Source organism: Colias philodice, chromosome 17, assembly GCF_061535455.1.
Source record: "Colias philodice isolate Cphi_HAF_F1 chromosome 17, ilColPhil1 Martin Lab GWU primary, whole genome shotgun sequence".
NCBI lineage: Eukaryota > Metazoa > Arthropoda > Insecta > Lepidoptera > Pieridae > Colias > Colias philodice.
The window spans coordinates 716,856-729,984 of record NC_143102.1 but is presented as its reverse complement, the minus strand read 5'-3'; the positions used below and the strand labels follow the sequence as shown (position 1 = coordinate 729,984).

General features: G+C 33.0%; 2 protein-coding genes across 2 annotated transcripts; one reads left to right on the top strand and one right to left on the bottom strand.

Annotated features, from left to right (window-relative positions):
* Positions 1-1,270: 1,270 nt before the first annotated feature.
* On the bottom strand, positions 1,271-6,378 carry ave (sterile alpha motif domain-containing protein aveugle). The gene is made up of 3 exons (XM_089705897.1): positions 6,166-6,378; positions 5,387-5,500; positions 1,271-1,510 (listed from the first exon to the last, which is right to left on the bottom strand). Exons 1-3 carry the CDS (start codon positions 6,202-6,204, stop codon positions 1,328-1,330), a joined length of 336 nt encoding a protein of 111 aa, XP_089562023.1. The 5' UTR covers positions 6,205-6,378; the 3' UTR covers positions 1,271-1,327.
* Positions 6,379-6,984: 606 nt separating this feature from the next.
* Positions 6,985-10,986, top strand: LOC149480791 (protein phosphatase inhibitor 2-like). Its single transcript, XM_089706191.1, has 3 exons — positions 6,985-7,482; positions 8,730-8,854; positions 9,387-10,986. Exons 1-2 carry the CDS (start codon positions 7,087-7,089, stop codon positions 8,805-8,807), a joined length of 474 nt encoding a protein of 157 aa, XP_089562317.1. The 5' UTR covers positions 6,985-7,086; the 3' UTR covers positions 8,808-8,854; positions 9,387-10,986.
* The last annotated feature ends 2,143 nt before the right edge of the window (positions 10,987-13,129 follow it).

Here is a 13,129-nt window from a genome sequence, read left to right as displayed (position 1 = left end):
TGTAAAAGTAGTTAATGTGTTTCATTATTTAAACGTTTAATGTCGTTAATATCAAAAATAAAAAAAATCTGCACTAAAATTATCAATTTTTTAAATGCTTCGAAATATTTCCTGTAACGTTGAGAATGGAATTTGTATATTTATCCGAGACCCAGTTGTCTTATAATATCCCATCGATGTGTGAGCGCAGGAAGAATAATAAACAAAGGAGGGTCATTAAAATGGCTATTTTGGCCCGTCCTCAGCGCGACTAACTAGATACCTACCGTGAATGTACGGCTTTAAGTCATAAGGAATAGCGAGAATATTGTAGTTTTCCATTTTTGAAATGTAGGTAAGTACATATATGAAAAATTATATGTATTTTTTAGCCTTTTGAAATATCGAATCGTGGACAAAATTAACATCTGCTTTCTACATTTTATTCCATTTAACAATTTTAAATAAGAAAATGTGGAACAAAGCAAATTGAATTTTTTACATTGACTATTGAGGGTAGATAATGCTGCAAATTCTTATGTGATTTGACCCTGTAACATAAGCGAATTATTAAACAGATGTCAATAAAAATAGTCCTTTTTGAAAACGCGATTGATTTTCAAAATTATAATTTTTTACTACAACCTATATAAATCGCGTGAGCACATCATTTGCACCAATCCGCTCGTCTGGCACGACAATGAGATCAATGCATCTTATGTATTTATAAAAAAAACGAACTGTGATTCTGTATCGGATTTTTGTACAGTTTAAGCTACTCTAATGACACCCATAGAAACAAATCACGATCAATAGCTAGGGTAACTATATGTACTAGAAGACATCTATTTATTAAATAGCTGTGCCCCGCCGCGCGGTTTTACATGCATTGCTCCCTGTTGGTCTTAGCATGACGATATAGCCTACCTCGATAAACGGACTATCTTACACTAATTTTTTTTTGCAAATCGGACCTGTAGTTCCTGAGATAGAGCAAGTAAAATTACATACTGTAAATATTTTTTTGGGATTTTTATTATTTTAAATACAGATGATAAATTGTGGACACAGGCTCTGTTTCAATACACGAAAAATACTGTGCGGAAATAATAATCATTGTTAAAAATATGACAATGATAATAATGCTCTAAAGTCATATAGTTAGAATACTATTAGGGTTGGCAAAAAAAAATATAAATTAAATTTCAAGAAAGAAATATGAAAGTATTAAATTTCTTATTAAAAAAACTTTTTTCTGCATAACCATGAAATGAAAATTTAAAGGCATAAATGCATAAAATATTTCTGTATTCAAAACTTAATTAAATGCATCTATCTATTTATCACATTAGAGGTTATAATTAAAGTAATTGTGTCGTCTCTCCAGGTCCCTGATCTCCACAATGTCAGTTTTCAGTCTCAGTTTCAGGATCTCTCTCCAGATAGCTTCCCGGTGATCTTGGTTTGTGATGCCCATTCTTAGGAGTGTGTTGTCATTTATACGAACTAAAGCTCGCCCTGTTATATCATGCTACAACAAGAAATGTATATTATTTTAGGTCCACTTTAAGAAACATGTTAATTGTTATACAAACTCTAATAAAATAAAACGCTTGATGGACAGACAAGGAACAATGAACTATATTTTAAAAACCGAACATATCAAAACCTAACACACATCTTGCTACATGTCGCTACTAAATAGTTCGTATATGAGTGATATTGTCGATATAAAATAACACCCCTACTTATCACAATATTCACTAAACAATCATATACAAAATTATTCTATACAAACTATGCCAAGAAGCAACATAAATTTATAATGTTTTGCTGAACATAAACTTTTAGTAAGAATATCAGCTGGCATATCAGCTGTTGGCAAATACAGCACCTTAACAATTTTATCTCTTACTAGATCACAACAAAAATGATATTTAATATCGATATGCTTTGTACGTTTATGAAATGCTGGATTTGCACACAGCTTCTGCGCACCTTGGTTATCATTAAATATGCAAATAGTGTACATCTTATTGGTTATTTCATATTGTAATTCCTTAAGATATAATGCTTCTCTACATGCTTCAGATAGACCAATATACTCTGATTCAGTGCTAGAGAGGGCTACACATTTCTGTTTTCTACACTCCCATGATATTACACCATCAGATAACAAAAAACACATTCCAGTATATGATCTTCTATCTTCAGAGTTAGAAGCCCAATCAGCATCTACATAGCCTGTTATTTCTGAATTACCTTCTTTACAATATTTTATTCCATAACATTTAGTTCGTTTTAAATACCTTAATACTCTTTTTGCATATTCCCAATGCTCTTTTGTGTGACAATTATTAAACTGACTTAAAAAACTTATAGAGTAACTAATATCTGGCCTAGTTAAGACTGACAAGTACATCAAACTACCAATTAGTTGTTGATAGGGCACATGACTATTTGCCCCTACTGGACCTTTATTTACATTTAATTTGACCTCCATCGGAGTATCAACGGTCTTACAATCTCTTAAATTAAATCTGCTTAAAAGTTGATCAATATAAGCTTCCTGACTCAAAGTTACATATCCTTTATCTTTATTGAAGGTTACATTCATTCCAAGACATAATTTAGCTTCACCTAAGTCCTTAATGCTGAAATTATTAGATAAAATCTGTTTCAAGTTATTAGTTTCAATTATATCATTGGAAAATATAAAGAAATCGTCGACATAGACTGTCACAATGGTCTTACAATTATTAATATTCTTTGTATACATACATGGTTCTATTTTTGACCTTTTGTAACCATTACTGATCAAACAATTATCAACCTTTTTATTCCAAGCTCTAGAGGCTTGCTTAAGTCCATAAATGGCCTTTCTAAGTTTCAGTACTTTATGATCTGAACTACTACTATTATAACAATCTGGCATTTTCATGTAAATGGTTTCCTCTAAATCACCATTCAAGAAAGCAGTCTTGACATCTAAATGGTGAACATCCATACCTAACTTTACAGACAATGCAAATAATAGTCGAAGGGTTGTATGTCTCACTACAGGCGAAAATGTTTCTGTGTAATCTACACCATATTTTTGGGTGAAGCCCTTTGCGACCAAACGAGCACGATAACGCACATTGTTTTCACTATCGTACTTTTTTCGTAACACCCACTTGCACTGCACTATAGTACCATCTTTTGGTACATCTACGAGTTCCCATGCACTATGATTCTCGAATGACTGTAGCTCATCCTGTACTGCCGCTAACCAATGTTCTTTCTCTGGACCTTCCAAAGCTTCCTGCAAGGATATCTCATCCATGAACATGTTGTCATCTTTTATACAAGCACTTGCAAATCCATATCTGTCTGGCTGCTGCCTACGCCGGGGACCAGATATTATGTTGACATTGTTCAATATAATGGAGTCTTCACTGTCTGTTGTACCAGTCTCAGAGCTATATAATGTGTCTTCTTCACAAGGTACATATAGTTCACTGCTGTCATCTGTGTTCGAGCTCTCTGATTGTTCAAGTGAATCTTCCTGAGGTGTCAAGTCTTTTTCCTCCACTGGAACCATATTCACTTCATCTGAACAATTTTCCTGTACCTTCAGATCACTCTCTGTCTCCATCTTGACATGACCTAGACGTCGATGCCAAACTTCACTGGACACCATCACTGCAGCCGATGAACAACACTCAGGCATGTTTAGTTTATACACACCATTCAACAGACTCGCTGTAGCCACTAATACTCCTGCTTGGTTGAAAATCTGACATCCATTATTGTTGAATGAAACTTTGTTTCCTTTTGATATAAGTTGACTAACAGACAACAGATTTGTAGTCAACTTCGGCACGCATAATACATCTTCCACTGTAATATCGTATTCACAGGCATGCGTCTTTGTCGTAATCTGCACATCTCCAGTACATAATACTGGTATTTTATCTTTATTTGCCACGACAATTTCTTTGATCATAACATCTCGCGACACATTTGACAACCATTCTTCGTTCGCGGTAAGATGAACACTCGCCCCGGAGTCAATATACCAGTCACTTTTACAAAATTCACCATTCAGGAACACGGCGCTAAACGCGTTACTTCTTGTGCGTTCATTTTTATTTGTATTCGACGCATTTTTGTCCGAAAATGTACACTGATTGCGATAATGTCCTGTTTGTTTACATTTGTAGCATCTAATGACTTTTGGTTTTGACTTTGACAAGTTTGACATCTGTTCAGTGTTACCAACATTCCGTTTCATCTTATAACTCGCAAATGCTCCACTGGAATTGGAAGCGCTACTGTCTTTGCCATTTCCACTTTCTTCCATGTCCAATAATTTTGTTTTAATGGCGTCTGATGTCAATGGTATGCCGCAATGCTCAATCGCCATTATCATAGGGGAATATTTTTCTGTTAATCCCGCTAACAAAAGCGATGCGACCCACTCATCATTGATATTAAAGCCCGTACCGCTTAATTTTTGGCTTGTTTCAATGATTTGTGTCACGTACGAAGTCATTGAAGCACTATTTTCGAGTCGTATTGAAATCAAACTCCTCAGCAAACTGATTCTTCTCGTGAATCCTGAGTCATCAAATAGGTTCTTCAATTTCTTCCACAGCTCATGTGTCGTTTGTACACTTTTTATATGCACATAAAGCGACGAATCTATTGTCATGATCAGCTTAGCTCTGGTTTTCGCGTCACCTGCTGCTCCTATTTCTACTGGTACAGTCTCCGACTTGATGCAATCAGACAATCCCTCCAGCACCAGAAAATTCTCAGCCGCAAAAGCCCATTCGCTGTAGTTTTCACGTCCTTTCAATTTAGGCACACTAACAAGATAATTCGTCGTCATTTTCAACTAAAAAATCTGGGCTCATAACCTCTAATAAAATAAAACGCTTGATGGACAGACAAGGAACAATGAACTATATTTTAAAAACCGAACATATCAAAACCTAACACACATCTTGCTACATGTCGCTACTAAATAGTTCGTATATGAGTGATATTGTCGATATAAAATAACACAAACACATATATGCAGAATCAGTGTGTAAAATTATAGAGGACTAGCTTTCCGCCCGCGTTTTCAAAGAAAAACCCGCATAGTTCCCGTTCCCGAGGGATTTCCGGGATAAAACCTATCCTATCTCTCAAGTTAGATCGAGCTGCACATGGTGTGCGAATTTTATTATAATCGGTTAAGTGGTTTAGGAGTCCATTGAGGACAAACATTGTGACACGAGATTTATATATATATATATATATTATGATATAGATTTCAATTTGATATAGTTAGCAATATGTGTTTCATATTGAATGATACATTTTGATAAATAGGTTAGGATAGAGTTCATATACATATTTCTATGTACATTTTTACCTCATGGAATTTTTCCCAATATAAGTTGTAATAGTCACTGCAATGTCTACGCAACCATTTCTGAACATCAGCCTCCGTCCAGAGATAAACTGCTTTGGGGCGTGCAGTCTTAGTCTAGAAACACAGAGAATATGATATTTGTTATTACATGCATGGACGTATAAAAAAAGACGGACGGTATATCGCCTAAACATTGAGTGAAGCCTAGTAATGGCGGCGAAACATCCATGTGTGTGTGCCATGTTGCCATGGCAACAGCTGTCCTGTTGACAATGGCGGCTGTATTTTTTTCTATAAATTTTGCCGTAATAATTTTGGCATTAAAACATAAAAGAAATAACTTGCTTCCCTGTGGAATGTAATCCCTCGTGTTTTGTTATTTAAAATTGTACTGTTGCGACACCATTTAACCACGCAAGACGGCATTTTAAATATTTTTTGTGAAACAGTGACGCAGTTAATCAGTCGGTAGTTCACGACGTAATGGCGGCCGACTAGCTTACTATGGTGAGAGTGTGTGCGTGTTTATTCTTTACACGATCGCTAGCTTACTATGGTGGCTTCACGTTGTTTGTTCGTAATACGGCGTCCGTCTTTTTTTATACGTCCATGATTACATGGTTATGAGTAAAGTAAGTAAGTACTTGTTGATGGCCAAATATCATTAAATGACACAAATTCTTTGCGTTCATAAAAAATGCTAAAAATATATTGTATAATACAATAATTGTACAATAATTAAGCTTAAGTAATTATTGTTTAAGGAACTAAGATCGAACCTTGGATTTGCTAGCATTCAAACTGGAATCTTCAACCATTTGGCCGTTTGCGCTGATGGTACATGTACTGAATACAGATAACAGAATATAAGATGCTAGATCATAGATGGTAGGAATAATTTAATAACATAAATTAATTATTTATATTAAAATTTCTTTGAAAATGCAATCCAAAATATGCAACAATAACATTAACAAATACCAATATGTCAATATGAGACGTCATTTTGACGTTTGACAATTAACCACTCACAGTACGACCAAATTTAAAAATTCTTTATATATTCCTAATAATATAGCTAAAAATCTCATACACCATGCGTACATATTTTTTCTACAAAACATGTTCAAAAGTTAGTGGACTGAAGTGCCGTGTTTTTGACAGCATAAAAACCGTTAGTAAACCGACCAAATAGGCAAGTCATGTGATTCTATAGGTAGCTCTTTCTATTCTGTATATACCACGGTAGGTTAGAGGGAACTAGAATGATTTTTAATAAGATTTTAGAGACGATTTGTATTTGGTCACGAAGTAACCACACTGTGGCCCCCCCACAGATCCGCAAAAGTTTACACCTGCCACTGTGTGGTTCCTCCACTGATGAGGGGATATTCTATTGCAACTTACAATTTACATTAATAACAAGACTTTTATAAAACAATGTTGACACCATTGTTTTCTGAGATTGAGTGAACCACTTTATTTTTGGAGTTGATAATTTTTTTTCGTGTTGTGGTATTGTCTTGGTTTTGGTTTCTGTCTACGGTAGCCTGTATGCGATGCTGTCAATGTCAATTGTCAAATCACAAATGTCTATAGTTATCTTCTGTGGAGTTATCAGTCAAGCATAAATTTTGAGAAAAATAGTTTAGCCGAATTTTTGTGCCAAGTGAAATAAAATGCAAATTTAAAAAACAAAAATGTCACAGAATTTACAGAAGAAACCTTCAAAAGGTATATTAAAAACCTCGCGTAGCGTAGATGGGCATGATGAGGTGCCTTCGACGAGTAAGCGAGCGAAAGAGCAGCGGTTTGATGAGATGAATATAATGGAGACGTTTCATCCCCCGAATAAGGATTACGGGCATATGAAAGTGGACGAGCCAAAAACACCATATTCGGAAGCGGTGGATAGTGATATGGAACCCAATGATGAGTTAGATGCGAATATTTTGGCGGCGAAATTGGCCGCTAGTATGAACAAGCCGCCCAAATGTGTGGAACTAAGCGAGAGCGACGACGACGAGCCGGAAGAGGATAAGGAGCGGAGGTTAGAATTTGAAAAGAAAAGGAAAATGCATTACAATGAGTTCCAGGTATTAGTCACTTCTAAGTTACTGTTCTTAATTTCGAAAATAGGTTCTATACATATATACCTATACATATTGCTATTATATATCACTTTGCTCTACAGTTTAATTTCTATGTCACACAAGCACTGTATTGTTATCAATTAATAAGGCAACCTTATATTGTACCTTCAGTCAACTCCCACTCCAGGATTACAATTATTAATTATTGCTGGACTAATTAACATAGAAACTTGAATCATAGAGTTGCCCGCTCAGTGAATGATCTCATCTTTGTACCTGAACTCATAAAACTAGTTGCAATCATCTTTGGAAAATTATTCACTTCCTCATTGTATTGTTTTGTTCTTGAGACTACACCCATTTATTGTAATGAATGATACTATACCTAGGATAGGGCATTTAAAAGGAGATAAAAATTTATTTTATATTATAATCCTATTTTTGATACAGAAAGAGAATAATAATATTGAAATTTATTGAGGTCTCTATATTTGTATTTTTTTATAAAATATCAATGAACTTAATACAAATTAAAAAGAACATTATCTGTACATGAATTTGTTGTAATACAATCCAACTGTAAATAAAAACCAGTACAAATTCTAATCTAATAAGAAATCCCCAGCTTAAGCATTGCAATAGTAAATTATAGATTTATTCCACATTATAACAGGATTAAGATCAGGTCCACTGTGGAAATAAATCTGTTCTGCTATTGGATTAACTTATATAACTTTTGATAAAAAACTACATATTTTACTATTACAATTTCACTTGTTTTATTTTAATTTTAATTCGTTGAAAACAGTTTACTTTGTTAAAAAATAAATTTAGAAATTTCAGAATTGTATATATTATTAAAAGATTAAAATTACTTTTTTACCTGCAGGTGGATAGTAATTTTCCTATGCCAATAAATTTATTTCCTTATCTTACTACTATCTTTTAGCTGATAAAAGATATGGATCTTTTGCGTTTAATTTTATTTTTGAAACCTATTTTTGGGTAATTTTCTAATCAGTCTAATGCATTAGGTAAACTGTGGATAAGAATAGTTTTGTTCAATAAATAAATAAATAAATTGTACTTGAGGAATCCAAGTACACTTTGAAATATAATTTTTATTGTTTTCATAATAATATGACATTTGTATGTACTACAGGTAGAAAAAGGTAACAAATTTATTCACTGCTGTTTTTCAGCCATTTTTTCTAAATTTTGTTTAAAAGTTTATACTTTATAAATTCCAGGCCTTACAGCTGGCGAGACAGTTGATGGCGCAAGAGGAGGAAGAGGACGAAGAAAAGGACCAAGCGACCAGCACTTGACTGCATACACTCCCACTGACACCATTATATGCCAAGTGTTGTCAATGGTGAGCAATGAGCATGCACCATATACTTAAGCCTTGAATCCACTGGAGCATGCTCAGGCAAATGAGCGGCTCATTCACCTGAGCATGCTCAAGTGGATACAAGGCTTAAGAGGCACCATAGATAGATGCGGAAAACTTCATCGTAAGAAGTTACATCCATCCTATTGTAGAAGTGTTGTAAGAATTGTTATTGAAAACTACTACCTTTTTGGCACATTACAGAACCAGTTAAAAGCTATATATTAATAACTCAGGCCCCAGAATCACAGACACAATAGAAAATCTATTGTGTCGTGGACCGATCGGGCCATTCGAGGCTCAATGGGTTAAATTTCAGAGGATTATTATCTTAACCATCTGAATTAACAACTTCTACTATAGTTAAACAACCATATCTTATTTGTAATGTTTTAAAAATATGTATCTTATTTATAATATGTTTTACATTTCCTCCATAGTTGCTGCTTATGCTTTTTTAACTTTTATACTAATTGCAAAACAAACCATTAACATTGAACTTGTATCTTTTCAGGATAAGTGGAGCTGGTTTGAGCAGACAATATAAAAGTGAATTGTTTGTAACGCCATAGGCATGTGTTCCTGATTTGGCTGTAAAAAGTTCAATGTGTGTCCCCAAGTGGTTATAGGGATTTGTGAAGGTCACCAGTAACATTCTTGTTTAAATAAAAAAATCATTTTTTAATATTGTTATAACTATAGAAAAAGAGATATTTAATGCATTTTTGTAAAAACTTTGTAGCATTTCTGTTGAAAAAAATTATATACTTAATGATTTTTCATGTATTATTTCTTTAATTTAAAAGTTAAATGTTTATCTATGATGTAAGAAACAAGAAATATCACTAAAAAACCTATAAGTATTAGCTTACATTAAAAGCGACAACTATATTCTAAAAACTATATCTTGGTATAATGTAAATTCAATACATAGTTTTTAAATCGACAAGTTAGTATAGCTGTGATAAATAAGTAATCAAAGTGACCTTCATAAAGCCTGTATTATTTTGTTTATTTTTGAAGTGAAAACTTCTTTAGCGGCGTTGGGTATAAAATCTTAAACTCGCGTCAGGACACGTGACCTGATCGAAAAAGCGTAAGACGGATGGATATCAAACATGCTCAACGTTAATAATCAAGTTTTTACTTCTGCCGGCACTCCCGGAGTGCAACCCGTCTTTTTTTATATTCAACAAGTACTGATGTACTCAATGTAACATATGAATTCACAGATCACTCTTAACATTATTCTTTATTTAGACTGGCAACTATTCTTTATTTGAGTAATGTTATTAAAAAAATATGTACTAACAAAAAGGAATTGAGCTAGTATTTTAGAAAAATCTAGAAATCGCACAAATTATTATATAATATTATGTTTTTTAAGATAGACATTATAAGATATTACAAAAAAATGTGCTGATGGATTTTAAATAACATTATTCTTTTTATCATAAATATTAAATACGTCTAAGAATACTAGGTCTTTTCCTTACGCATAAGTAATATATTTTCACATATTTATACACGATATAAACATATACAAAATAAATATATAATTTCGCTTGAAATCCCGAATTTGTTAGTATAAATCGAAACTATATTTTGATGAAATAGTTATGTAGGTGTAGTGAGATGATAAATTTTTGTTATCAATCGTGCGCTTTAATGGCGGTCTTGCAGAACAATATGTAAAAATATTTTTATAATTTTAATCTTAAATCATTTATTTTTAATATATATTGCCGGCTCCACATTAGTGCCGTGAATTTCCGTGAACAGGAGTGAACGTGAATGAACACATGCGTTCGCGCCTGTTCCCCGACTAGAGGCAAAAGATTCGCGCCTCTATTACGCGTAGACGCGTAGGCCACGTGCCATAGTCATTTTGGCAATAGCTTCTACGTCCATTTCACGACGGGTTTAACGAACTATTGTGAACATTATATGAATGTTGAGGGCCCGACTTATGCCGTGAATTCGCGTCGCGATTTGCGCATGATTTCACGGGCTCACGGCACTCATGTGGAGCCGCCGTGAGAACTCACGCGTATACTTGTTACTGTCACAATATAATAAAATTATGACTTATAAATAAACTGATTTCATTTTAATGCGATAAGTTAATTTTAAATATTGTTTTGTATGGACTGGATAATGGCTGTAGATTTGGCTTCCATTAGGCGCTTAGTCAGATGATAAGATATTATAATAATTAATATAAATATACTATTAGACTCGACTTTGCTAATAGTAAACTGTATTCAAGATTTGAATCGATTGTGATACAATGAGATAAATTGATTTATAAAGACTTAAGCTTCGAGATACTTATAATATTACTTAAATAATTTATTTCGTCGCACTTGATAGCAAAATATGCATTTTCCTTACCTTCGCCATAGAATTTTATTGATAAATCGACACACTCAAAGTACTGTTCAGTATAATAAAGTCTGTTTTATTGCGTAGACTGATTTAGGCTGTAGAATCGTTGAATATATTAAAATTTTGCAATAAATCGTAGTCACGGTTAGAATTTAAAATAGTAATGAACTGAATTTTTAAGTAGATATTGCCTATATTTGGAACTATAGTAGTCAGTACTCTGGGAGTCATTTTTGATAGGAGTTTAATAACGGTATTGAGATTTTTATGTGCCTACATAAAATTGCGCTTTTTCTGTATATTCATGATTTTCAATATATTTTTATGCGATATTACATATGATGTATCTCAAACTTACAGTTTTGCAGCATTATTTGATAAAATTGATACTCAATGATATTTGTTCTAGCCTTTATTTTTTTTTGCTTAAGTTACCTATAATTTGCCCGTAACCTAATTGTAATATCATTGATTTGCTATATAATATTTATTTCACTAATATTCAATTGTATAATAAGTAAATTATTTTTCCCAAATACGTCTTGTAAAATTGATTATAATACGATTGGTGGGCTAACTGGGTTGAAATTTTGTCAACCTAACTAGATTCCTGTACATACAATATTATAATATATTTTAGTTTTAAATGCTGGCGTATGATATGGTACCACAGAACAGTAAAAACATATAGAAGTGCTATAATGTCATAATTAGTATGAAAACCAGTGTCGCCAAACCCACACATTTAAACCGATAGTTATACAGTACACTACAAGTAAACTATGCCTTTGATTGGACAGCTTAATTTGAGTAAAAACTGACTTAGGTTATAAATTCAGCATTTCAATATGTACCCTAACGCACCATGTCACGGTTTATTTTAGTATAACATCCCTAGGTATATAAGCTGTTTTGTTTCTCATTGAACAGAAATTCCAAATTCGAAAACATTCAGCTACTCCACAACAGAGGGCGTTAGTTTTCGATAAATATAACTTTGAACCTCAACACATAGAAATATGGTTGAAATTTGTGTCACTCAACATTAATGACATTAACTTGATATTTATCTGATGCTATGCCCTGAGGGATGTCAGCCTTGTTATCGATAATTCACAAATTATCGATAACAAGGCTGACATTTTTTGTGTATTTTTTTCTTTTTTCTTTTATATGACTATAGTATAATGTGTCACATTATGGTGTATGTTTATTACTACTAAGTACGTCTTTTTATATTATTATTATTAAATAAAAAACGGAATAGAATAGTATAAATCTATATTTACAAAATACAAACAGAAAATATGCATTATTTTAAATCTTGGAACTGCCGTAGGTTTGCTGTATCGGTGGCCTTTGTTAGACTGCTTAGTGCTTAGTGCTGTTCGGTATCCAGTTAACTCGTCACGTTGCATTTATCCATTTCTCTTTTAAATTAGCCTCTTTGGGAAATCTATAAATAAATTGGACAAATGAAAGCTAAGGAAAAATAAAATAAAATTTAATACATATTTATAATGTTTGTCTTTTCTAAAGTATCGATACTGTCGATATGCGCCACAAGCATCACTAAAGCGACATTCGTTTGTTTATTGCAATAATATTCCAGAAATTCTTGTTTGCTGTTCAATCTATAATAGTACTAATTTCTTACGGTTTAAGGTTCATTTTGACTAGATATTTGTATACAATTTTGACAAATTACAAGCGAAGTTATAACATAAAATAATAAATGTAAAATAAATAAAAATAAGACTTACCGGTGGTATGAAATGCCTCCATTGCTGATATTATTTCGTCTGCTATCATTTTTGCACTCTAATACCGAACAACACGTCCTAATTAATGAATAAATATGGAAAAAAG